At 37.0% G+C, this 25929-nt stretch overlaps 9 protein-coding genes and 3 pseudogenes across 12 annotated transcripts; 7 read left to right on the top strand and 5 right to left on the bottom strand.

Annotated features, from left to right (window-relative positions):
• Positions 1-740: 740 nt before the first annotated feature.
• Positions 741-1794, top strand: srh-110 (annotated as a pseudogene). The gene is made up of 2 exons: positions 741-1094; positions 1143-1794. Coding segments are annotated over exons 1-2 (1006 nt in total).
• A 249-nt stretch (positions 1795-2043) lies between these two features.
• On the bottom strand, positions 2044-3337 carry srbc-61 (Serpentine Receptor, class BC (class B-like); the record flags this gene model as incomplete). The annotated part of the gene is made up of 2 exons (NM_001365312.1): positions 2044-2237; positions 3163-3337. 2 exons carry the CDS (start codon positions 3335-3337, stop codon positions 2044-2046), a joined length of 369 nt encoding a protein of 122 aa, NP_001352241.1.
• A 1318-nt stretch (positions 3338-4655) lies between these two features.
• Positions 4656-6128, bottom strand: srh-123 (Serpentine Receptor, class H; the record flags this gene model as incomplete). Its single annotated transcript, NM_075023.1, has 3 exons — positions 4656-4723; positions 4770-5402; positions 5768-6128. 3 exons carry the CDS (start codon positions 6126-6128, stop codon positions 4656-4658), a joined length of 1062 nt encoding a protein of 353 aa, NP_507424.1.
• A 517-nt stretch (positions 6129-6645) lies between these two features.
• Positions 6646-7808, bottom strand: srh-114 (annotated as a pseudogene). The gene is made up of 3 exons: positions 7447-7808; positions 6773-7239; positions 6646-6718 (listed from the first exon to the last, which is right to left on the bottom strand). Coding segments are annotated over exons 1-3 (902 nt in total).
• A 654-nt stretch (positions 7809-8462) lies between these two features.
• srh-235 (Serpentine Receptor, class H) lies at positions 8463-9904 on the top strand (the record flags this gene model as incomplete). Its single annotated transcript, NM_075022.1, has 4 exons — positions 8463-8769; positions 8828-9012; positions 9368-9598; positions 9641-9904. The coding sequence occupies 4 exons, from the start codon at positions 8463-8465 to the stop codon at positions 9902-9904; spliced, it is 987 nt and encodes a 328-aa protein (NP_507423.1).
• A 942-nt stretch (positions 9905-10846) lies between these two features.
• Positions 10847-11514, top strand: F20E11.17 (Ovule protein). The gene is made up of 3 exons (NM_001129453.3): positions 10847-10957; positions 11086-11182; positions 11337-11514. The coding sequence occupies exons 1-3, from the start codon at positions 10876-10878 to the stop codon at positions 11371-11373; spliced, it is 216 nt and encodes a 71-aa protein (NP_001122925.2). The 5' UTR covers positions 10847-10875; the 3' UTR covers positions 11374-11514.
• Positions 11515-11565: 51 nt separating this feature from the next.
• Positions 11566-13076, bottom strand: srw-72 (G_PROTEIN_RECEP_F1_2 domain-containing protein; the record flags this gene model as incomplete). The annotated part of the gene is made up of 5 exons (NM_001322603.1): positions 11566-11601; positions 11645-11912; positions 12237-12343; positions 12390-12504; positions 12559-13076. The coding sequence occupies 5 exons, from the start codon at positions 13074-13076 to the stop codon at positions 11566-11568; spliced, it is 1044 nt and encodes a 347-aa protein (NP_001309457.1).
• A 320-nt stretch (positions 13077-13396) lies between these two features.
• On the bottom strand, positions 13397-15549 carry F20E11.7 (DUF281 domain-containing protein; the record flags this gene model as incomplete). The annotated part of the gene is made up of 11 exons (NM_075020.3): positions 13397-13448; positions 13504-13610; positions 13660-13812; positions 14098-14143; positions 14202-14308; positions 14465-14510; positions 14565-14671; positions 14725-14877; positions 15139-15184; positions 15235-15341; positions 15394-15549. The coding sequence occupies 11 exons, from the start codon at positions 15547-15549 to the stop codon at positions 13397-13399; spliced, it is 1080 nt and encodes a 359-aa protein (NP_507421.3).
• A 2145-nt stretch (positions 15550-17694) lies between these two features.
• On the top strand, positions 17695-19316 carry F20E11.5 (annotated as a pseudogene). Its single transcript has 8 exons — positions 17695-17775; positions 17829-17935; positions 17981-18378; positions 18430-18533; positions 18582-18627; positions 18907-19059; positions 19109-19215; positions 19263-19316. Coding segments are annotated over exons 1-8 (1050 nt in total).
• Positions 19317-19965: 649 nt separating this feature from the next.
• On the top strand, positions 19966-21594 carry srz-48 (Serpentine Receptor, class Z; the record flags this gene model as incomplete). The annotated part of the gene is made up of 5 exons (NM_075018.1): positions 19966-20139; positions 20252-20358; positions 20785-21076; positions 21119-21280; positions 21334-21594. The coding sequence occupies 5 exons, from the start codon at positions 19966-19968 to the stop codon at positions 21592-21594; spliced, it is 996 nt and encodes a 331-aa protein (NP_507419.1).
• Positions 21595-21957: 363 nt separating this feature from the next.
• Positions 21958-23508, top strand: str-200 (Serpentine receptor class r-10; the record flags this gene model as incomplete). The annotated part of the gene is made up of 6 exons (NM_075017.1): positions 21958-22122; positions 22234-22321; positions 22636-22714; positions 22768-22902; positions 22952-23093; positions 23146-23508. The coding sequence occupies 6 exons, from the start codon at positions 21958-21960 to the stop codon at positions 23506-23508; spliced, it is 972 nt and encodes a 323-aa protein (NP_507418.1).
• A 321-nt stretch (positions 23509-23829) lies between these two features.
• srh-203 (Serpentine Receptor, class H) lies at positions 23830-25632 on the top strand (the record flags this gene model as incomplete). The annotated part of the gene is made up of 3 exons (NM_075016.1): positions 23830-24157; positions 24800-24990; positions 25135-25632. The coding sequence occupies 3 exons, from the start codon at positions 23830-23832 to the stop codon at positions 25630-25632; spliced, it is 1017 nt and encodes a 338-aa protein (NP_507417.1).
• Between the last annotated feature and the right edge of the window lie 297 nt (positions 25633-25929).

The raw sequence follows: 25929 nt of genomic DNA, 5'->3' as shown, positions 1-25929 counted from the left end.
ATTGTCCCGTCAGATGTCTGCCGCCGAAATCAACAAGTTATAATGCCCGGAAGTATTAGACACATTATGTCACTTTACCCCCTTCTTCCTACTTTTCCGCTGCTCATTTAAAGCACCTGTCAAATCCGGGTTTCAGTGATATCCCTCATTTTCAATACCCATGATTGTGAATAGGAAAACATTCATTCCGATTTGGAATAATCTTGTTAAAAATATACCGGTACTTTTCTCCCCTTATCAACTTGCCAACTTTCTCGATCTCAATATTTCCCGGTTTTAGTTCTCATCCACTGGTTTTTTTTCAAACTTTTAATCTCATCAATTACATTACTCTTTCTCCCTCTCTATTTCTATCTTCCCACCCGAAACTCGAGACGCTTCAAAATTCAATTGTGTAAAATTGCATTAACAAGTTCAATACATTCAATTCAATTCAACCCAATACACTCGCTTATTTTATTAAAAATGTACTATATCTGCAATACCATTTTTACCATATTTAGAAAATCCTTGTAACGGTGAAAAAATTTCAATACAATTTATGACGTCATTTTATATTTTGCAAAACATTTTTAGTTTACCTCAAGCATTAAAAACTTATCAGGAAGGAGAATGTTCAAACGATCAAAGTGATCAGTGTTCTTATATCTAGAATTTCTTCAATTTTCAGCATTTAATAAAACCACCTGTCGAAATTGGATTGCATACATTTTTATACATTTTCCACTAACGTCTGAACTATGTCGATGACATTGGAGCAGTATTATGCTACAAATTACACAAAATGTAATCTACCCTATAGCATTCTTGCCACGTGGCAAGCAGTTGCCTATCCAATACACATTATTCAATTTTTCTCATTGCCTTTTCAAGTCCTGGCGTTCTAAATTATTATCACGAAGACCCCGCCAAGAATGAAACCAATGCAATTACCACTTTTTCTGAACCACCTTTTCGGTGGGCTACTCGATGTCTGCTTTTGCTCATTTTCGACGTTATTCTTTTTCGAGCCAATGATGGCGTTTGCGACCGTTGGTGTGTTTAACTGGTTGGGTGTCCCATTTGTTTATCAGGGAGTTTTTGGAGCAGCAATGGCTAGTGGTAAATTAATTTAAAAACCACTCACACCCCCGTTATTGCAGGTGTTGCCGGCTCATACGTCTTCCTATTCGAAAGCCGTAGCAGCTCTCTAATTGGAAATCGATTTCGAATACATAAACAATCATCTAGTTTTTTATATTACACCTATTTTTTTGCTCCGTACATAGCGGTACTAGTTGCCATAGCTAACGTTGCCGAGGAATCGGATGCTGCAAAGTTGCGGGCTCTGGAAGTTTACCCTTGCCCTACACCAGAATTTTTATGTTCACAGTCTGCGTATTCGTGGGAAACCCAAGTAACATGTTTCTAATCTTTGCTTCACTTTTGTTGCATTCTACTGGAAACATTATATTTCACGTCGCATGTCTTGTATACTACTTATATGTTGCGCCACCACGCACACTGTCTCAAACTACTAGGAGTGACCAGAGAATATTTTTGATATCTGTATCAATACAGACTTCAATTCCACTTTTTGTTATAATTGCTCCTGCTATGGCGGTTTTGTTAGCATCGTGGACGGGAACTTATCGTCAAGAATGGATGAATTTGTCTAACATTTGTATTGCAACTCATGGGCTCGCCGAGAGCATTGCAATCGTGTTGGTGCACAAACCCTATCGAGCAGCGATTAAGAAAATTCTCCGAAAAGGAAATACAATCGCAAATCACAGAAGTGTTGAATTATATTAATTGATAATTAATATAAATATAAATTTTGTTTTAGATTGCTTCGTTCATGTGCTAATACTACCGCCTTAATAGACAAAGTATAGAATAGACGATTCAATAAAATCTGCAATTTATCGATTTCTTCCTGGACTGGGATAAAAACTGTAGGGTTGATCGCATTTTTAGTAATTAAAATATCTGAGAAAATCAATAAAAAAGTAATCGAAAATACGATTCACAAAGCATCAACAATTGTCTTTATTCATTGTATTAATCACAATCGCTTCCTTGGACAGTACTTTGAACACAATTAGTGCTTCGATGAACAATCCGATATTCTTGAACATTGTCATTATTGGGCCAACCGTTTCGAAATTGATACTTGGGAATTGCTGGGAAATTGCTGAAGGAAGAAAACTGAATATGAATATGATAATTGAGTCGATGAGTGCAATTCGAGTTGCCTGAAAATGTTCTTTTATAGTTAAGACAGTGAACATTTAATTTTTGAATTGTTTATCAGAGTGTAAGTGTTTACAAGGCATAGTCAAAGCGGTTTTTTTTAAACTAAGGTGCATGTTTTACTGTATTTTTTCACTTCTATTCACATACTACTACAATATTGGAGCACGATAGGTCGTGAGCATTGTGAGTTAAAACACTTACCAGCGACCCGCGTGACCCACTGTCACCTCTAGTCAAGATATGTCAGAATATTTCGACAATTTTTTCTCCCCAATCTCAATGTGACCACTTACTTTTGTAAACAGTGAATTACTTTGCGCTCCTAGAGAATAATTCCAAATTACAAACCGACAAGATAAGATAACTAACGAGACTAAAATCAAGGAATCTGTGTATTTCTCTACTGACAATGTATAACTATAAAAACACGCGTTCACAGTGCACTTGAAATGATCACAGTCCAGTGGAACATCTACCACAACGCCACAGTATCCGAAGAGAATATATTGATGGACAAGTGAACAACCAAGAAAGAATGATAAAATCGCGCGTATCGAAATTTTGTGACGATGGTTGTGATATAAAATTGGGAAATAGGTGGCAAAGATTCTGTCCAGGTTGATTACAAACACCAGAATCGGGCGAATAGTTACTAATAGGTTAGCGGACCATGCCAAATAAAAGGACACGTTTTTAATAACAAAACCAGGATGAATCTGGCGAGCAATGTAGTATGCTTGAATAAGAAATGCTGTAACAAAAAGAATTTGTTTGCCGGATTGTTCGGCTTTCCGGAAAACCGGATTTTAGACAATCCGAATGAGTTCGATTTGCTAGCCTACAGTTCAATTGTCAAATTTAGAAATAGACTCCCTTGTCAAAAAAGTGAAAATACAACAGAATTTTAGAAAAATCGCAACTCACCAAAGAACGAATACACCATATCAACTGAAAATCGAAAATAGATTAATACTAAGTCTGGTTTTTTGGCGAGCTTTTTCGAAACGAAAATCGAATGCAAAAGATAGAAGTTCAAATAAAACACTGCCTGAGTGAACAGAAACGAAAAAGAAACGGTTGCAGTTTTGATGAGAAGCATTTTTGTGAATGTTAGGTAATAACATTCACAATATATTTTTATGATATTTTGCCAGAAGAATTGATTTCCAAATTAGCGATATGTAGGCAGGAAATTGATAAGAGCAAAAAGAGAATAAAACCCCCCATTATAAACAAAAGTCAGAAGAAGAACAGAGACCGCTTGACTGGGCTTTTGCCAAAAAGACATCAAAAAGAATCATTACTCATATGTATAATACTTCCGGTCTACAAGGACTTTAGGACTTATCACGGACAATCACGGCGTGTGAAAGCAAAAAATCTTTTAACGGACTAATTAAAGGTCAGTGGGGAAATTGCTTTAAAACACGCCCATGGGGCCACAATGACCGAATATCATGATAAAAAAAATTCAAAAAAAATTTCTAGATTTTATATGATTTTTTGAAAATTGGAAAAATCACAGTTTTTACCTAATTATTTTTGAATTTCCGCCAATTGAATTTGTTCAGCGGAGCGCGCTTGCATTATTTTTATTTATTTATTTTATTTATTCTCGTTATTTGACTGATTTTCAACATTTTCAATGTTTTTTTCCTCGGAAAATGGAAGAAATAAAAAAATGCAAAATGTTTGTTAAAAAGTAATTGAAAATGCGTAAAACTATGATATTCTGTGTTCCGACGACAACAAGCCTGAAATTAGTATATTTCATAGTTTTACGCATTTTCAATTACTTTTTAACAAACATTTTGCATTTGTCTTGTTTATTTCTTCCATTTTCCGAGGAAAAAAACATAGAAAATGATGAAAATCAGTCAAATAACGAGAATAAATAAAATAAATTAATTAATAAAAATAATGCAAGCGTGCTCCGCCGAACAAATTCAATTGGCGGAAATTCAAAAATAATTAGGTGAAAACTGTGATTTTTCCAATTTTCAAAAAATCATATAAAATCTAGAAAATTTTTTTGAATTTTTTTATTATGATATTCGGTCATTGTGGCCCCATGGGCGTGTTTTAAAGCAATTTCACCACTGAGCGTAGTCCACATTTAAATTCAAATTTCCGCGTGAATGAATGACCGAGTTTCAATATTTTCACATTTTTTTGGCTATATTGTTTTTTAAAAGACATTTTAATTAGGTTATTTTAAACGGAATTTATAAAATTTTGAAACCAATTTCCGTCGAAAAAACTAATGGTGAACTACTTGTTGTTGACTGAAAATGGGTCAGTTAGCGTTTACGGAAATTTTCTTTGTTTTCCGAATACATGAACAGGAAGGAGTGACAAATCCCTTTTCAAGCTAGAACTCGTTTATTACTGAACAAAATGTAGAAGTAAGCAATTATTCAAAAATTAGTTAGGTTTCCACTGGCTCGAGTGAGTGATGGCTGAACGTGAATGGAAATTTCTGACCCTGAAATCTTATCATGTGTTATAAAACTTCACTTCTAAAAAATTACTTTTGAACAACAATCTTCCGATCTTTAAACCAATCACGTCTCGATATGGTTTGTGCACAACAATCACGCCAACACTTTCGCACAGACCATGAAGTAGTGCGCAGCAAAAAGCCAAGTTCATTGCTTTCTGAGAATAGTAGCCGAATGAATTGAAGGCGAAAACAATAGCAAGTGGTATGATCACTACGGCAAAGGGGATGGAGGTTTGAAACAAAATGCTGATTAGAAAAGTTTTCTGTTTTCCCTGTGTCTCCTTGGAAACGAATTTAGATGGCACTACATAAATATAATACACCAGGCAAACCATATGAAATAGAAAATGACCCAGTACGCTGCTCACTGCCAATGCTAATGGAATGATAGCATATCGAATTGCAACTTGATCAATCAAGGCGATGAACACTGAAGTCGTGAAAAATTCCTGAGTTGGGCAGGGATAAATCTTCAATGCTTCTAGTTTAGCAACGTCTTGATCTTCAGGGAAAAACTTGAGCAGAGGGGTCAGAAACACAGCTGGGAGCATTACCGCGCAATAATAGAGAATTTTTGATTTGTTACTAGATATTCGGAACCGGTTGGCAAGAAGGGAGCTAGCACGGCTTTCGAAAAGATTGATGTATGATAAGGCGGCGCCTGGAATGCATTTACTGGGTTTATTTGGTATACGAAAAATGTACTGTCTGGCTCGCAGGCTATTGCTCCCAAATCAGGCCTTTCATAACTACTGGCGCCCAATTTGAATTCAGCCAAAAAAGGTTTTTTGAAGTATAGGGCTTCCACGGTAGGCAAGCGCGATTTCAGGACTTGATGCCTACCGGAAAGCTATCTGCCTGCCTCACGCCTGCCTCTTGCCTCTTCTTTCATTTTGTCGTGTAAAGTTTACGTGTGTTTTCGCAGAAGGTGTGAGTTAAGGCGCGAGGCAGGCGGACGTCACCTCAAGGTCAGGTAGGCATGCGTTTTGAAGTCCTATTCAAATCACCCATTAAAAAACAACTTACATATTTCTGCCAAACAGATGATAGACAACTGCAATAACGTAGGTAATCCAAACCAGCTGAGCAATCCAATGCAAGAAACTGCAGTCATTGGCAGAAATAAGTATAATGGGCAGAGGGTACATAAAACGACATCAAGTATGGCACAAAACGTATGGTTAATGAGTAATGGCGTTTTGGAGATTTTCATAGCAACTGGGGTTTGGAAAATGATAACGTAGAAAGCAAGCATTTGAAAAGGTATCGAAACTAACTGAATAGCATAAGAGGAATACACAATACTTTGATGAGAGTCAAAAAAGTTATAACGAAATTCACAATTCGAATAATTCGTCACATAATAATACTCTAATGCTGGGTTCATCGTGTTAAAAATTGGGTTTACAGCGTTAGTTTTTGAATTAGAAAGAATTTAAAAAAAAAATCGATGAAAAGAACAGCGTCGGCGACAGTCAGGTGATTTTTAAATATCAAATTTTCAAAGATCAATTTTTACCTTTAAGATACTGAACGAAATGCCAGATTTTCTCACAAATTGCTTGCTTTTTTCTTGCATAACATCTTTTGCACAGTGGTATTTATCAGAATTCAAGAGTTACCAAAAATTGTAATTTTAGTTATTCGTTTGTTTTTTTTTCCGCTTCAATTCCAACCGCTTCGTGTTAAATCAGACATGTTCATTTAAAAGTTGTCAAAAATTTGACAACAGACGAAAAAATTTAAAAATTCAGCAAATTCAGCAATTCAGCAAAATTCAGTTGGATTGCGGTAAATAATTATAAATTTATTGCAGTGAAAATGTAAATTTCTAAAAAAAAATCTAGGCGCGAAATTCAAATTCCAACTTTTCATATTTGAAATGCATATTTTGAATATCAGAAGATTATCCTCTCGTCAAACTGACACTTGTTAGATTAACAGGGAATGGTGACACTTGAAGCAAACATCTCTTTTCTGAAAATATATTTGCATGTCAATCAAGTTTTTTGAACTAAAGTGACAACTAACTTTTGAACTCGGTAAACATATGTAGAACAGCTTTTCTATAAGGTCTGTGCACAGTTACAATTGCAATGCTTTTTGTAAAACCGTGAAGCCCAATACAACAAACTACAACATTCATCATTTCCTGGGAATAGTGACCGCTCGCGTTGGCAATAAAGCATAAAGACAATGGGCAAACACCAAGAATTATCGGAACAGAAGTTTGAAACAAAATGCAAAAGAGAAACATTTTTTGTTTATTCTGAGTATCTTTTGAAGTCGTTTTTGAAGGCGCAATGCAAATGTAGTAAATGAGAGTAGTCACTTGAACAGTGGAAAAATCAACAAATGAAACGCCGCAATTGGAGCGAGCCAAATAAAACTTTCTTTTAGAGTTTTATCAGTCAATAAGAATGCAACTTCTGATATAAAAAACTCTTTTGTTGGACATGGATACTCTGTTAATGCGGATAACTTGATTGCCTCTTGGTCTGGAGATACGAAATTCAGAAAATAAGTTACAGATAAGAATGGAAATAAAAATATAATAAATATATCATTCTCGACCTTCCACGAACCATTCGAAACTTGTTCTGAACGAGGGTCCTGGAGCGACTTTCGAAAAGATATACATACGATACGGAAGCTACTACAACATTATAAACCTAGTTAGTATAATCTGTTTTATAAAAACTCACATATTGCTGTCAAATAAACAATTAGAAATTGAACTGTATTTGGTACACTAAACAGACTAAGAATCCCAACGAAAAGCATTCCGTACATTGGAAGAAATAGATAAACTGTTGAAAATGTGCACACTGCTATATCAAGTTGTGCACAGAAAAAAAAGATTAACCAGCAGTGGTAGTTTGACGTTCTTCATAGAAACTGGAGTTTTGAAGATGATAACATAAAATGCTAAAATTTGAAATGGAAGTGATATGAATTGAATAACATGTGAAGGATAGGCAACTCCTTTCCATGACGCCAGAAAACTATACTCGAGATTGCATTGGGAATAGTTTGTCGTATAGTATTTTTCGAGGGCAGACGTCATAACAACAGAAATATCGAATTCTTGCGGAAAGTTGAGACGGCTAAAACGAACTAAAAGCAGGTGATATTCCGAGTGCGAAGTCCAGAGAGTACGGCTGTTATATTCGGAAAAGAAAAATAATACAGAGTTGTGCGTCAGATGTGTAACGAAAAGACAGGAAGCAGGTGATGGCTCGAGCTGAAGCGAAAAGCCCTCAATTATTGTGAGGGAGGTGTAGCCATTATCAAAGTCATTTCACACTTTTTGAAGGAACTTTTTTGAACGATTCAAACTTTTTTTAAAGTCAAAGCCGAAAAATGTCTACTGGCATCGATTTTGGATTTTTTGTGGCGATTCTGCATTCTTCAGACGAGGTGCCTGCCTGTCGTGAAAGCCCTTATCAGTAGTACGGTCAGTAGAAGTTTTCTAAGGATATGATGAATTGCAAGCTTTACAAATGACGTGTGAAATATTCATGTGAAATCAACCTTTTCCAATTATACTAATAAGATTCATATTTGTTCTGGAGCTTTTTAGCCCCCATGTTATTCTGAATGTTCTGAATAATATTAATAACAATTCAAGCCCCCTGTTTTCCAAGTTACATTCGATAATATCCGTTTTGTTCCTTGTTGTTTTCAGTGCTCCCGATTCTAATCAGTTTTCCATTTGTCAATGAACTTTTGCGAAAGTAACTATCTCGCTAGTCCCGAGTTCCTTAAAACAACCTTTCATATAATCACGGGTATAGCCACTCCAATTCATGCATTTGGGTTTTATTGTATAATTTGCAAAACGCCGGCTCACATGAAATCCGTCAAATGGTTGTTGTTCAATCTACACTGTTGGTGCATTTGTCTTGATATTACTTTCAGTTTCCTAAGTATTCCGTATATTCTGCTACCCGCTATCGCAGGGTATGGACTTGGTCCAATTGAATCTCCGGGCCTGTTTTTCTATTTGGCTATCACTTTTATTACTGGTGAGTTAAAACTGATTTGAAACATTAACATTTAAAAAAATTGCGATATATTTCCCAGGTGTAACCACATCAGTATTTGTTACTTTTGAGAATCGATTCTTCATATTATTTGCCCAAAAATCATTTTGGAGACATATACGGAAGTTTGCAATAGTTTTCAGTTATATTATTGTGCCACTCTACGATTTGCCAATTCAATTTTTGATACCAGAACAGAGCAAAGGAAGGGAACTCTCGTGGAGGGTAGGTTCTAGAAAAATTAATTTATAGAAAATCAACAAATTCCCTAAAAACAAACAAACACACGTCACTTCTGATGTGAAAAGTTCTAGAAAAATGACACAGACTGAATTGAAAAGTTGGCTTGACTGAACGCTTGGAGTTTCTCTGAGTTTTTGCCTACAAGCCTAAAAAGCCTGAACCGAAGCCTAGGTCTAAGCCTAAGCTTAGGCATAAGCGTATGCGTAAGCCTAAGCATTAGCCTCAGCCTAAGCCTTAGCCTAAGCCTGAGCCGAAGCCTCAACCTAAGCCTGACACTGAGTAAAAACCCGCTCTGAAGATTTTGAGTATCTAAAAGTAAAACTCGCTGCTCTTATAGAAGCTCCAATGTATTCCTGAACTTCCAAATGACGGCCGTGAGTTGTTCGTTTTCGCCACTGAACTTCTTGGTCCAGCGATCACAATTATTCTGGCAGAGTCTGTCCCAACTATTCAGTGTGGAACATTTCTAGCACTCAACATTTACAACTTGATATTCGCAAGGCGAAGTGGGATTTCCAAGAAGACAGTTCAAATGCAACACAGGCTCGTGGTCGCTTTTATCATACAGGTAAACCCCTTTTTCAGAGGTTTGAAATTTTCAAACGTTTAGACATCAGTGACCCTAATTCTTTTTGTGGTGCCTGTCAATGCATTCATTTCATTTATATACTTTAACTATCAAAATCAATTTCATAACAATTTGATTGTCTTTGCATTTGCGGTTCACGGAATTGCATCCACACTTATCATGGTGTTTGTTCATAGGCCATATCGAGACTTTGTCTATTCGCCGTTTCGGCGGCTTTTTGAAAGTGGGCCTACTGTATACGTGATACCGGCGGTTTCGATGTCTAAGGCACCCATAGCTCCTTGAACTGAACTATTGATTTGGAAACTCCTTTATGTGGACTATATGAGAAGAGCCTTCGAAATTTGTAGCTCAGAAAATGTTGGTGACTAAATTGTGAGTTTTTCCTGATACAGGGTGTTTTTTTAGAAAACTATAAAAATCTGTTGAGTTTTGTTTCAGATCACAAGGTCAGCATTATTTGTGGGTTTGGTTTTTATTTTATTACACTGTTTTTGAAATCCCAGTTTTTTGGAACATGACACTCACAACCCGGTTCATGTACATATGCAGCTCTAACTTATTTGCCGCCCATACCTATTTGCCGTTTTGCATTCCCACTTTCAGTTGCTCATCATAAAATTTTCATTCAAATTCGGCCGGAAATGTTGTTGAAGTCATAAAATAAGCTACCGGGCTGGTTGAACAATAAACTGATAAGATCATACTTTGACTGACACGTAAACAAATAGAATCGGATAGATAGTATAGGAAACATCTCGGGTTCCAAAAAAGAGTAAAAAGGGAGACCCAGAAAATGGGTTGAAGATAAGCTAGATTCAAACAATGAATATCTTAAACATCTGAAACATTTATTTGAATGATCTCTAGCTGTCTGCGTCTGGCTAGAGCATCCTTTCTGGGTCTCTTTCTTCCTAACTATAATCACAATTCGGCTACATTTGAGGAATTTGAGCATTGAGTCAAGCAATCTCTCTTTTCTTCCTCATATTTATTTTTGCCAAGGACATTTAATTTCTTATCAATTATATTTTTCTTCGACCCATCTCCTTCAATACGGTTTTTCTTTAAGCAATGTGAGTTAAGTCATTCTATTTCTCATTTTTTGTGTGTCTTGGACATTTATTCCTTATCAACTGGGCCTTTATAAAACTCCTCCCACCGGAAAATGGCGTTTAAAAAGAGTCGAGAATGCTCTACCGCTCACAAGCCTCTTCATACTTCTCATCGAATAATTCTATTTTATTCAGATCATCATGGATTCTGACGAAATTTACGATGGCCCCTGGCAATTCGATCCTCGTTATGACCAATATCCAGGCTACGACTACACAAAAGGTAGGTGTATGAATACTTCAACAAGCTTAATAAGTGTGTTCTGCTGATAGCTCCGTTACCTCTTGCACTGCGTGATTTACAAATAATAGTTTTAAAATTTTAGTTATGTTTTCAAATAAAATTTACAGACCCAAGAGTAGTGATCGTTCCGGCAGCGGTAGCGTCAGAGAAAACTGACACCAAGGGCCAAGAGAAAAACAATGATAATGATGATGGCATGCAAGGGTAAATGTTTTATATCGATTCATTCAAAAAACTCGGCCACATTCTCGTTTTTCAACTTTTTTTTTGAGAAGGATCCAAAATTATCAGCCGCCCAAATTGACATTTTTCAAAATTGTAAACAAATTTTTATTATGTTTTCAAATAAAGTTTACAGATCCAATAGCAGTTGTCGTTCCGGCAGCGGAAATTGACGCCCGTTACAGAAGGGAAACATTGATATAGAATATAATGATGATGATATGGTATTGTAAATTTATACGTCTTTTTTTAAAATATCGATTCATTCTAATAAACTCGACAACATTCTTCAAAGAATAAAGACTGTTTGGTTATTCCATTAACAAATTCACAATACTAAAATGTTTCCCAAAAAATGGATACTGTTAAATTTTCGTAGCTCTTGTCGTTTTTCTCGAAACCTGAAAACAATTTCCTAAGTTGAAATAGTAGCCAAACCCTTACCGTTAAAACATCATTCTTTTGAAACCCAAATGCCATTTTCACCGTGTTTCGGTAATTCGTAGACATTGAGAAGTTAATCAGACAATGAGACGCAGAGTTAAAACAGAACAGTGCTTGAAAGAATATGGAACCTTGCCCTAGGATAACCATTAAAAGTGAATCAGTAGGAATCTCGATGTACACTTCAATGAAGTTGGCAATTCCTCCAGGCGCACTGGCAATTGTGTAAAATATTGTCATCACCAAAATCATACGTCCAGAGTGGTATCTGAAATTGTAAAAAACAGGTGTACTATGTTTAACAGTTAGCTAAAAACAAGTACAATCTGTGAAGTAGGGCTTCTATGTAGGCGCCAAAACACCTGCCGCGCCCACCTTGCGACGACCTCTGCCTGCCTCTGCGAGCTGCCGCTCCTGTATGGTGTGGAGCGGAACCCGAAAAGTGTCGGCCGCGTGGAGAGAACCACCTTTCGCTCAGAAAAAACTGAGATGAATATGGCGTCAGTTCCGCTTCACATTTTAAAGAATGTAAGGAACGGTCTCGCTTATACACATGCAGGTAATTTATCTTGACTATAAAATGCCAAATTACCTTTCTTTAGCTCTTTTTTCACTGAGTGACGACGCAGTTTTTGCAGACTTTCGAATATCAAGTATCAGCATCAAAGCTAGAACCGGGTACATGACACTTACAACAATCTGGAAATAATTCGACAAATTTTTTATGGCTAGAAAAAATTGTCACCTTGGAAAGTCCGGTAATAAAATTGTAACACTCGGCTGGATCAAACAAAATGATATCAACTTTCGAGGCGCGAATATATACTTTTTCACTGTAATTCTGGGGAAGTTCAATGCATCTGAAATGTGTGTGTTGTTACTTGTAAAGTGAGAAATTTGTGTTTATAACCTACTTTTCGTTCGGTTTCCATGAGAACGGCCACTCCCTCAGAAAAAATGTTGAATAAAAACTGTAAGATATCAAAGAATGCAGTATTAGCAAAAGAATAAAAACGATATATCCAAAAACTGAACTCGACAAGCTGTCAGCACTTCCACGAAGTTTTGTAATGATCAACCTGATAAGAACCAAAAACACACCCAGACAGAATGAGGTTCGTTCTCCGGTGTCTCCGAGAAATTCTCCGATCAAGAGAAATAATTCAAAATTGTAAGATTCATAGTTTAAACACGGATTTTCAAGGATCCAAAACCCATACGCTCTATTCAGTATAATTTCTAAAAGCACAATTATATCGACTATCGCAATTCCCATCATTATGGAGTTGGTGCAGGACGTTCTCATTGACTTTCTAGTGAGAATAAATAGATGAGGAAGAGTAAAAATGAATCCGAAGATGGAAACCACAAATTCTACATAGAAGACGTAATTTGCAATATGCTCGATTAAATGTAAAAGTTTTTGGTTCATTTTCACAAAAAAAATTACAGGAAGCATGCAAGGAAATAAGTTGACTGAAATGGCTTATTGAAAATAAATTTGATTTCCTCGAATTTATTGAATCACAAATTTAGTTAGTCTAGACGGATTTTGCAGATCGAACGTGAAAAATACTTTTTACTAAATCTTAGGCCACTATTTACTAAATCTTAGGCCACGTGTGCAATATTTTGTCCATTAACCTTAACAGTAACAATTCATGTTTCCCGATTTATTTTAGTTAAAGCCAATTATTTCAACAATAAACAAAACACCAACAAAAAAAATTAAGTGCACTAGCTGGAAACTTATCAGGGACAAGTCTGAGGGGCAACGCTCGCAAGCAACGTGTTTCCTCGTACTCTGAACATAAAGATTATCATACAAAACTGTTGGAAACAAAAAAAAAGGCGCTTACCCATTCGCATCTTGCCAAATTTTATCGGCCCCACAAGTGACAGAAGTCTCTGCGATTTGTCCAGGCCCTGTGCCAGAAGTTTCTAATGCACCTCCGGTGATTTCAAGCTGAAGTATACAAGAACGTTGTGTGTCCATAAAATTAAAGCTAACTCACGATAAGTACAACGTTGTTACATTCAAATCCAGCGTTTATCATACATTTGACTGCAAGGGTGGCGCAACCGGCGCTAGTCATACCAACGGTGACAGTGCAAGTGGCTTCGGGAACCATTGGATCCATAAATGCGGTGCACGTCTGGCATGGAAGCTGCAATTCTTTGATTATTATGGATGCAATACTGTTACAACTATTTCCAGACGCGTCGCGTTTAGTCTCATACCTAAACCCTACCTTGTAAGCGCTGAAAACACGTCGATTCCGCGCGCACATCGTATGTCAAAACTTCCAGAAAATTTATGCACATTTCGTTTTTGTTTTCAAAATAAGTGTGCACGCGGAGAAGACACGCTTTGAGCCTGGGCAAGGCGTGGTAGAACGTGAAAAAAAAACGCGACCGCGCTTCAGACGCAGCCAAGTTTGCATGCAGCTTACACAAGTCTGAGCGGTAATGCTCGCAATCAACGTGTTTCCTCGAGTTCTGAAAGAAAAGTTAAACATGTAACCGTTAAAAACCAAAAAAAAAACGGAGCGCTTACCCATTCGGATCTTGCAAAATAACATCGTCTCCACAAGTGACAGAAGTCTCTGCGATTGGTCCAGGTCCTGTGCCAGAAGTAAATAATTCGCCCCCGGTCATTTCAAGCTGAAGTATTAAAATTCACTTTTTTCAATAAAATTAGGATAATCTCTCGTGGAGTCGCTCAGCGGTTGTGCGGAAAAACTCGATGATCTGATACTGGTGGTAACTTGCCGGGCAAATCGACTAGCGATCCAACCGCCTAGGTTATTTCAAACTTACACAGGTCTCAGAAGCAATGCTCGCAATCAAAGTGTTTCCTCGAATTCTGAAAGAGAAGGTTATCACGTAGAAGTTGGATGCAAAAAATCGCAACGCTTACCCATTCGGATCTTGCCAAATTTTATCGTCCCCACAAGTAACAGATGTCTCTGCGATTTGCCCAGGTCCTGTGCCAGTAAACGTTAGTGCGCCTCCGGTGATTTGAAGCTGAAGTAAGCAAAAAATTAGTTTGCTTTTCAACAAAATTAGTATAATCTCACGATAAGTGCCACGTCATTACAGTCGAATCCAGCGTTTATCATACATTTGACTGCAAGTGTGGCACAATCGCCGGGAGTCATACCAGGGGTGGCGGTGCATGTGGCTTTTTCACTCATAGGATCTGTGAATGGGGCACAGGTCTGGCATGGAAGCTGAAACATTTTGATTAGGAGCAGTGCAAAATAATGTGTAGCTCCTTAATTGCAAACGGAGCGCGACTCTAGTCTGGGGCTGGTAAACGGGCGACCCATGTCTCTAGGTCGTTGTCGGTCACTGGCGACCGACGAATATGGCGAAAAAGTGACGGATTTAACGGTCGCCGGTTACCGGAGCTTTTCTAACGCATCTAGAACATGTTAGGGTGGAAAAGTGCCCGTTTTTTCCGGGCAAAGTTACTAGCGATTTAAGCTTACACAAGACTGAGGGGCAATGCTCGTAATCAACGTGTTTCCTCGGATTCTGAAAATAAATATTATCATACAAAACTGTTGTAAGCAAAGCAAGATTACCCCCTCGAGTCTACCCAAACAGCATCATTCCCACATGTGACTGACGCCTCCGCGACATTCCCAGGCCCTGTGCCAGTGAAAGTTAACTCGCCTCCAGTGTGATCCAGCTGAAATATGAAAACACAAATTAGTTTTTGAAAAGAATCTGGATAATCTCACAATAAGTGCAGCATCAGTACATTTGTATGCAGGGTCTGCCATGCATTTAGTTATATCACATTCGAATCCAGGGTTTATCGTGCATTTGACTGCAAGGGTCGAGCAACCGGCGCTATTCGTACCAGTTGTGGCGGTGCACTTGGCTGCTGCATTCATGGGATCCTTGAATGGAGTGCATTTCTGGCATTGAAGTGGCTGAAATGTTATGATTACGATTAATATGATGAGCTTGCGACCCCCTTCTCAAGAAAATCAAACCACGGGGACCACTTTCAGCTAGAGTTGGTAATGATTCGCCATAAACCCGCTCCAACTTCCAACATTGAGTAGCATTTGTGGCGACCCCAACAAATAAAGTGCCGGCTCTCAAAAGATAATTTGAGTAATGGGGCTATTCAAGTAATGTAGTGACGTCACAAATGTATTTAAATACATGTTTTTATATACTTAAATACAGTTGCGACGTAATTTTTCTACACTTTTTAATTTTCCGACACTACTTGAATAACCCCATAATAGGAAAATACTTAATTGATTTTCATTTTTGAAAAAATTGAAAAATAGTTACCACTGCCTTGGTAGTTGCTGCTGGTGCCTTTGTGGTTGTTTTCACAGGATCCACGCGTTGTGGTGTTTTTGTGCACGTATTACATTGCCTATAACATTACACAGATGTTTCAAATGTGTTTTCATAAAGTGAAATCTATGGAAATGTTTTTGGTATTTTTTCAATTTCAGATTCTGATTTTTTTTCTATTTTCTATCACAAAGTTCACTTAATGCTCAATTAAACATAAAACAAGATGAGTTTGCGAGAAAATGGTTAACATAATTTTAAAGAAACAATTAAAAACTTATATGAAAATAATTTTATTTCTTACTATTAATCAATTAAAACTACTCTCTACGTATCCGCATTGTGTTTCCGTGAAGAAATCTGAAAGAGTGAAATTTTACAATTTATGTTGTTTTTGTCTCAAATTGAACATAAGTCTGCAAGAATACTCCATTTGACATTATTCGCAGTAAACCAAATGTGCCAAATAGTGCGAAAAATGTTTTGTCAGTTGACAGCATTTTTATTAGACAACTGAAATTTGAGCTACAGGCTAGAGTTTGGAATAGTATGAAGTGAAATTTTAACAGCGTCTGAGTACATAAACACAACGTAGCTCAGCAACGAAAAGAGATACATGAAAATGGTTAACTGAAGAAATGTAGCTTTTAACATGTTTATTGATTTTGTAATGTTTTATTTCTTCTAACTTTTAAGTTTCTTAAGTGAGCGCCGGTCAAATTTAAAAATAACTTTTCCTAGCCTTTTTTGAGATTGAGCATCATCAACATGCAACAAAAAGAATGTATGAAAATATCAAATAGCTGTTTAATATCTAGACACATCAAAGCAAATTAATACCTAAACTTTAAAAAAAATTGAAAAATTAAAAAAAATTTTTTTTTCTTCAGCCATCGTGAGAGTTTGAAGATGGGATATGTTTTTAAGGTGTCCAATATGGCTGATATTGATAAGCAAATATGTTTGCTTGTAGATATAGTGTTTGAAAGTGAAATACTTTAGTAGCTATATGTTTGAATCAGTATTTGTGTGTCATCATAATTGTCATAATCATAATCATCATAATCATAATTGTGTGTCATCAAAACAAAAAGGAGACGATATGTAGTCGTAAAACTATAAACGAGTGTGGGTAATTACAACCTCACTCTGGGAAGAAATATTTGAATTCTGCAATTAGCTTATTGTTGTTTTACAACCATTTCAATCAAAAATAGCTAACAACTAAAAGCGGAGTTACTTTTTGAGAACGGTCTACAGCTGAATTTAAATCAATTTCACTACAAATGAATACTCTCGAATTTGATCCCTAAATAAAACCGATCAAGCCACTTCTACAATACAAAATGCTGTGTTAATTATTTCTTATTCAAAATATCTGACCAGAAATAGTACTTAATAAGAATTCCAATGAAAAAATGAATAAAATTATAAAATTTTCTGAAAAGGTAGTATTTAAGCAACAAAAGTAGTATTTTAGCAATGGCAGTATTCTAGCAATAGTAGTATTCAAGCAAAAGTAGTATTAACACAAGGTAGTATTTCAGTATTTGCCTCGCGGGTATGCCAACCCATAGCTTGCGTCGCGCGCCGCTTGCAATCAAAGAGCAACATATTGCAGAATTAAATTGCTCTAATCCAAAATATTGCAGCCTCCCTGCCAGACCTGTACCCCATTCGCGGATCCTATGAGTGAAAAAGCCACTTGCACCGCCACCCCTGGTATGACTCCCGGCGATTGTGCCACACTTGCAGTCAAATGTGCGATAAACGCTGGATTCGAATGTAATGACGTGGCACTTATCGTGAGATTGTCCTAATTATATTGAAAAGCAAACTAATTTTCTCGGTACTTCAGCTTCAAATTACCGGAGGCGCATTAACGTTTACTGGCACAGGACCTGGACAAATCGCAGAGACGTCTGTCACTTGTGGGGACGATGTAATTTGGCAAGATCCACATGGGTATGCGTTTGTTTCAAACTGCTACGTGATAACCTTTATTTTCAGAAAGGCAGCCTTTGGTTGCTAGATCGCATGCCGATTTTCTTGGAAAGTCACAAACTTTCTAGGGCAGATCCTCGTAGTTCTCCGCGCAACCGCTGACCTGGGTCGCGCGCTCGCAAGCCCGTGACTCAAATTGCACCACTTTCGCGATCAAGGAGCAACATCTTTTACAATAATTCACTGCTCTTAAGTTAATCTAAATATTACAGCTTCCCTGCCAGACCTGCACCACATTCACGGATCCTATGAGTGCTCAGGTCTCATGCATCGCCACCCCTGGCACAAATAGCGACGGATGCTCCACACTTGCAGTCAAATGCACGATAAACCCTGGATTCGAATGTGATGTAGCTAAATGCATGGCGGACCCTGCATACAAATGTTATGACGCTGTACTTATTGTGAGATTCTCCTAACTTTATAGAAAAACAAACTGAATTTGCATACTTCAGCTTGAAACCCCCAACGATTTATTTACTTCTGGCACAGGGCCTGGGTCAATCGCAGAGACTTCTATCACTTGTGGAGACGATGTAGTTTGGCAAGATTCGAATGGGTAAGCGCCGCATTGTTCTGCTTGTTACATGAAAACCTTTTCTTTCAGAATTCGAGGAGACATGTTGACTGCGAGCATTTCCCCTCAGACTTGTGTAAGGTGCCATACAAACTAGATTTCGATTGAAGCACGGTCGCGCTTTTTACGACGCCCTATTACGCCCTGTCCAGGCTAAAGAAGTGTCTGATCCGCGCGCACACTTAATTCTTAAACGAAAAGCACATATTTTTCCTAGAAGTTTTGAAATGCGATGGGCGCTCGGATGAGACGCACATTCAGAGCTTACGAAGTACGATGTGGGTGTGAGATTATACGCGACGCTTCTGAAAATAATTTTAACAGTAATTCATTTCTCTTAATCAAATAATTGCAGCTTCCATGCCAGACGTGCACCGCATTTGAGGATCCAATGGTCCCCGAAGCCACTTGCACCGCCACCGTTGGTATGACTAGCACTGGTTGCGCCACCCTTGCAGTCAAATGTATGATAAACGCTGGATTCGAATGTAACGATGTTGTACTTATTGTGAGACTATCCTAGATTTATTGGCAAACGAACTTATTGTATACTTCAGCTTGAAACCACCGGAGGCGCATTAGAAACTTCTGGTACAGGGCCTGGGCAAATCGCAGAGACTTCTATCACTTGTGGGGCCGATAAAATTTGGCAAGATGCAAATGGGTAAGTTTTTGCTTCCAACAGTTTTGTATGATAGCTTTTATTTTCAGCGTTCGAGGAAACACGTTGCTTGCGAGCGTTGCCCCTCAGACTTGTCCCTGATATATTTCCAGCTAGTGAACTTTTTTTTGATGTTTTGTTTATTGTTGGCTTTAACTAATATAAATCGGGAAACATGAATTATTACTATTAAAGCTAATGAACGAAAATAATCAATAAGTAGCCACAAGTATCTAAAAATTTTAATTAAATAACCTATATATTCCCACTGGAAATTTTAGCAGTCCTCAGTTTTCACCTAGAGTGCGCCTTCTTTCTATTTTTTTCAGTATATTTTCTTTCAAACTTTTTTATTTTTTACTTTTTTATTTATTGTCTACTACTTTCAAGTATTCTTTTTCTACTTTTCTACTTCTTAATATAGAAAAAAATTAATACCAATTTCCATGTTTTGTCAAGGCTTCACAAAAGTGTTCAGCTAAATTAATTAAATGCTTTTTTTTTATAGAAAACATGTTAGATTACACATTTTTCAAGTATCCAGTGTAAAACTAATTACAATACGTGGCTCTATTTACAGACCTTAAAATTATGACTGGGTAATGAGAAACTGCTCAAGAATACAGACTGCATTCTCAGAAAGGCACGTTTCGCCAGAAACTAACGTTTTTCCAGAATTTTTTGATTAATCCGTCAAAGCCGTCTAATTCGGTTTTTGCTCCTTACTAAACTGAAATCTATAAACAAAATTCAATGTTGAATTACAATATTTCAGAGCTTCTTAAAAACGACGAAAGGTTCAAAGGAATCGATTTTCGATGGGGCCCGATATTTCTTTATTTTTTCTTTGCATTCATAATTATTTATACCATACTACTTCCATTCTACGTATTCACCAACAAATTGAACCACAAGAGAGATAATGAGGCAAGTAATAATCCCGGATAAATGTTTAAAGTCAAGCTTTTAATCTCTTTTTTGCAAAGCTTATTCAAACCAGATTAAGAAGGTTTCTACTAAACTGAGAACCAAATTTCAGATGTTCATCTATCCCACTGCCCACTTTTGCCAAATGGTGAAAGTATCCTATTTGGTATTTGTGTCTGCATGCTTCAACTTTATTCTTGCCGTCAGTGTTAATTCATTGTGAGTGCAAAAATCTTTACCTAAATTTTCCACGGGCTTGATTTCTAGGCGCCAGTTTCTAGGCGTCGCCAGTTGTTGCTTACGTGGCTGAACAGCCGTATGAAGCAGAACTTGAATTCATTACCTCTAGATTGCTAGCGGCTACCACTACCGACTGAGCTATCCCCGCTCTTCTCTAGCTCGAATCAGCTCGAAAAGTATTATATCACAACTTTATTATTTTTGTTCACATTCAGATAAAGCTTGCGTGATTTTTTTTTCAAGCTCCATGAGTGGGTATCCTGAAAAAAATCAGGTTCTTAATCTGAGTTAGATTTCCTTTCGGTGCTGTTTTAAGCTATTTCAGCCTTGTAGTCTGACGAGCAGGCATTTTTGTGCCTCTGTAGACTGCTCATTTTTATCCAAACTTAATTTACTTTTTTTTAGACAGACAAACCGAGTGCTCATTGCATTATTGTTCTTTGCCCTATTTAACGTACTTTACATTATTACTCAAGCATTCCACGTATTAATATTTGTACTCGCCGTTGAACGATTTTTTATTTATTTCTTCCCATCAAGCGAAAAAATATTTAAATCTCTGTCTATCAAAATCAAGCATCTGTATTTTGTGATCATTGCAAAAGATTTTTCATGTTTCGTATTCACAGTTTGGAAACGCAATGCGGCATTTCAGACGGTATTTCAAAATCTAACTTGGGTTGATTTTTTCTTTTTGGTATGAAATTGCGTTAAAAAAATGTGCATTGCTATTATTCAGATGACGTGGTGTATCAATGACATTATAGTGTTTATCTCGGCACTTTTATACATTCCAATTTTCATCAGTGTTCGGAAGCTTGTGAATTTACAGTCAGTCCAACGTTCCAAGCCCCATAACTATATTTTCTTGCAGACAATGGTTGTTTTTACACTTAAATCAGTTAGCTTTCTTACACGTTCAATTGCATGTCATTGTAATTTTTAATTTTCCAGATCCATATCCTCATATATATAATGACGAGCCATGGTGGTAATTTCTCTCCTATATTATTCACGAATTGGATAATAGTGACAGACTTTATCACTACTCCATTAATTGTCCAAATGTCATACCTGTCGTGCAACAAGAGAAACATGAGCGTTTTATTTTCTTCACACAGTATTCGATATTTTTTCAATGTTTTATTCCATTTAAAAACGGGTGCTGTTGTATTTCCACGTCAAACATCGCAAAACAATTACTCTACACTTTAAACTTTTAAAATGAATTTGCTCATATTAATTAGAATTCAAACTTCGTTTGATTAAAATGCTATCTTTTTATTTCTTTTTATCACAGATTTTCAATTTATTTTTCAACTGATATAGACTTGTTTTAACAAATCCTGAAAACGTTAGCCTGTATAAACGTTATTTGAAACTTAACAGAGCCGACTTAAATGTTCCGATTAACGTCACACATTCCGTAAACTGAACTTGTTTTTCCTATTTCACCATCTCTCGGATTCCTCTGAGATTATACTAATGAGCTCTCTATAAATATTCTGTAAACAAGCACACACATTTAATCTTGTATTCACCACTTCACCTCAATTTGAAGTTTTACATGACATTCTCATGTTTCAACAAGCATGCGCAATTATTTCATTATTCACAAATTCTCTCCTGGTCTTCCTGATTCTCAAAAACTCGCCGCCTCAATTGGGAACCTATAAGTGGCTCATGTTGTACACAGGCCTCTTTGAGCTAATTTATGCCTCGTTGAATATTTTTGTAGAACCCGTAAGTTTGTAGGTGAAGTAGCCGTACCCCTAATTTTTTACCCATTTTGAAAAGCGGCTACTAGACTGGTGCCGGTTTGTAATAATATTAAAAATATTTTCTGGTTTTCAGACAATTGGAACATTTCAATCGGTTTGTTACTTATTTCAAGATTTAAGGAAGTCTATATTTGGTCACGACATCACATTGATTTTTATATGTTAGTTTAGGCAAACTCGCATAAATACAACGCAAATGTTTCTGAAATGCGCAGTTTAAGAATTCATCTGCGTTGAAAGTAAATCCTAAAACAGACCCTGGTCCGAGTTTATTAAATAATTGAAAGGGTTAAAGGACGATACGTTTTTCAAGCGCTATGTACTGCGAATCTGGGAGTCAGGTACAATGCCTGGTGACCCATTGGGTTTTACTTTGATCCGGGCTGCAATTGAAATTGTGACTTCTAGATTGCTAGCGGTCACTACTACCGTCTCCCCCCTCTTGAATATCTTGAATCAAATCAGATTTTTACAGTGGGCTACTCTTCGTGCTTTGGATTTTCACTATCAATTTTCGCGAGCCATTTCATTTATCGTTATGGTGTTGTAAACGCGTGAGCTCACAAAATTAGTGCGGTAAAACAAAAGCATTCGGTTGATTTTGCAGAGATTTCAAGCAAAAATATTTATCTGGCTGGAAACAAACTCTTCTTTACATTGTTCCAGTTTGTTGTGGTGTTATTTGGGGGATGATTTGCGGGATAGCTTTAAGCGAATCTTCATTGAAGTCTGCCTTTTTGAGGTAAAAAAATGCAATTTACAGAAAATCAATCCTCAATTTTTTGTTACAGAATGTATTTCCAGGAAGCTTTTAATTTGAAAATTGAGGAATGCGTCTACGTTGCTTCTTATTTTTGGCCACTTGATGATCACGGTGTTTCCTATCCCGACACTATATCATTTGTGGGTATTGGTATTATGTCTCTAATTCTTGTAAGTTGTTTTGATAATTTGTATTTATTATATAAAAACACATTTCCTTAAGAGTTCTTCGTTTTCGAATGTTATTTATTTTGGAATCAAATGCTACAACTATATATCCCAGCAGCTCGGAGAGCTATCTACACAGTCCCAGGCAATAAAGTCTCTTCAAGCTCAACTTTTCTACTCTTTAATCTTTCAATTCGCAATTCCTTGTCTCTTAATGTACTTGCCTGCCGGGACGATTTTCATGATTACTATGTTTGATCTCGGTTTTGATATGGAATTTCCACTCCTTTCCTTCACCGTTGCAATTTACCCAGCAATTGACCCACTTCCAACTATTTTTATAATTAAGAGTTATAGGAGAGGGCTGATTGGTATGCTCACTTGTCGCAAGAAAAATCAACTCACGACTACTTCGTGACAATATTTAAAAATGATAAGTTCTATAAAAAGCTATGGAGCAAAATAATAAACTTATAACATCTTACTAATGAAAATTTATATAAGATCTCTTATAAAACCCTGAAAATCCAGTCAACACAATCACAAACAAAAATCAATAGAAGAAGAAATCTAGGAAAAAAGCTTAAATTACATAACTAACCTCTAAAAGGTAGGTAGGCACCTGCAGCGTGCCTATGTTCCACTAAAAGCTTAATTAACCATTAAACCAAGTAGGGGATTTTATCAGTGGCAGGTGACTACTTCGGTCGTATTAGTTAGACACCGGAATTCCCATATAATGGATTTCTCCTGCATTCCCGACGTTAACTATTTTGATTCTCCTCAATTTCTAGCAATCTCTATGCATATTGTCACTGTAATTGTCACACCGTTCCACTTTCTCGGACTATACTGCGTATTATATGAAACTCCAAGACAAATGAAAGGTGTCAAGTGGTATTTATTGAACTTGCATGTTTCGGTTATGTTATTCGACTATTCTGTGACACTTTTGACGATTCCGTTTCTGTTGGCGACGAAGCTAGCGGGGTTTTCGCTTGGCTTGGCAAAATATCTGAGTGTTCCGTTTATCGTGCCAGCGTTGACAGCGGTCTATTGTTTTGGACGTAGGTTTGATGTCTGTGAAATTTCATAGCATACCTGTATCGTTGTTTGTTGGCATTAGTCCATTGAAGGAATCAAAATGGGCACGTAATGTCAGAGTATCCCATTTCGGTCTGATCTACGAAAATTGCGGGAATTTAGAAGTGTAGAGCCGCAGATTTCTTAACTGATTTTGCATGGTTCAGAGTGTGCTGTTGTCACGTTTTTTCTGGGCAAAATATTCCCGCATTTTCTGTAGATCAAGCCGCGATGGGACAGCCTGGCACCATGTAGATGGGTTGGCCTTGAGGTGTAAACTCTCTGATTTTCCAAGATTAATCATTCTGGAACACGAGACCAGAAGAATCTGAAAAGGTTCTCAAGGCATTCCATCGATGCCGATTCCTAAGGAAAAATATCCGTTGCTGTTCTATACTTGTGACCGAATTTTCTCCCACTTGGAATAAATGTTTGCGTGGTTGTTAGCCAATTCGACTGATCTATGACTGATCAGTGTGCAACATTAGAGGCTGCAAAGCAAGCATATGACGCGACGCTCAAAAATCATGTTCTGGCGTACCCCTACGCGGTTTGGTATATATGTCTAAAAAAATTAATAATAGACTGTAATACAAAACAAAATGTGTATAATAATGATTTTTCAGTAATGTTCATTGCAATCGTTGTTATATTCGAGAATCGATTCCGGGTTATTTGCACTTTCTCGTGGAAACCAAAATGGGAATCCTTTAAGTCAATGTTTATGCCATTTCATTATTTTATCTACACATTTATGTTTTCTATCATCTTTTTTCTCGTTCCTGATCAGAAATCCGCATTGCAGCAGGTGTTTCAGGTATGTTAACTTTTTTGCAAACTCGGCAAGTTGTTAAAAACCCCTAGGCTAAGAAGCCAAATTGTAGCCACTCAAAGATCTCAGCGGCCTTATACCTAGGCACAAAAAAGGCGATCTTCTGTTACGTAATATGTATAAATTCAGACTTTTCCCTGCCTTCCCCGTGAAATATACGAAGCTCCCGTCTATGTGATCGCCGACGATGTTACTTTTCCCGTAATCGTCATATTTCTAGGCGTAGTAGCTGTCACTGTAGAAATACTATTTTATCTCATGTACCTCATCTGGAATAGTATCAAACAGCTGAAGGAAAATAAAATGTCACAGAAGACATTTCAACTTCAAAAGCAATTTCTATTCGCGATTATTGTGCAGAGCAGTGTCCAAATGATATGTTTCATCATTCCTCTTCTAACTTTTTGGTTTGCGTTTTTGGAAGGCTATTATAATCAAGGATTGGTCAACTTTCAATTTATAATTGCTTCATTACACGGGATAGTTTCAACGTTGGCAATGCTGTTACTTCACAAGCCTTATCGAGCAGCTGTTGCGCGAATTTTCTGGAGATCAATGAGGCTGCAGCCACAGACGACACAAATTTCTGTGATTTCTGGAAAAAGAAGTGGAACCGTACTTCTTTAACAATTTACTTGTTGTCGATTCTTGTTTATACAATAAACACAAGATTAATGTTACTTCAAAAATATTAATGAAAATATATGAAAAAGTAGTAGGTTGGTTGTTGACTTATAAAAAGTTGGGATTCTAACTACACCGGCAGACCGGTTTTTTTTTGGTTCCATTTTGCATAAAGTCCAGTACTTACTTCAACTTTACGCTTTGACGGAATCCTACTTTTTGGGGGTTTTTGTATTGATAATGTATGCTCCAAAAGAATGAGAGGAAAGTACAAGTATGGGAAAAGCATTTAGAAATTTT

This window comes from Caenorhabditis elegans, chromosome V, assembly GCF_000002985.6.
Source record: "Caenorhabditis elegans chromosome V".
Taxonomy (NCBI): domain Eukaryota; kingdom Metazoa; phylum Nematoda; class Chromadorea; order Rhabditida; family Rhabditidae; genus Caenorhabditis; species Caenorhabditis elegans.
Note: the sequence above shows the minus strand (reverse complement) of the source record. Positions and strands in the feature narration are given on the sequence as shown.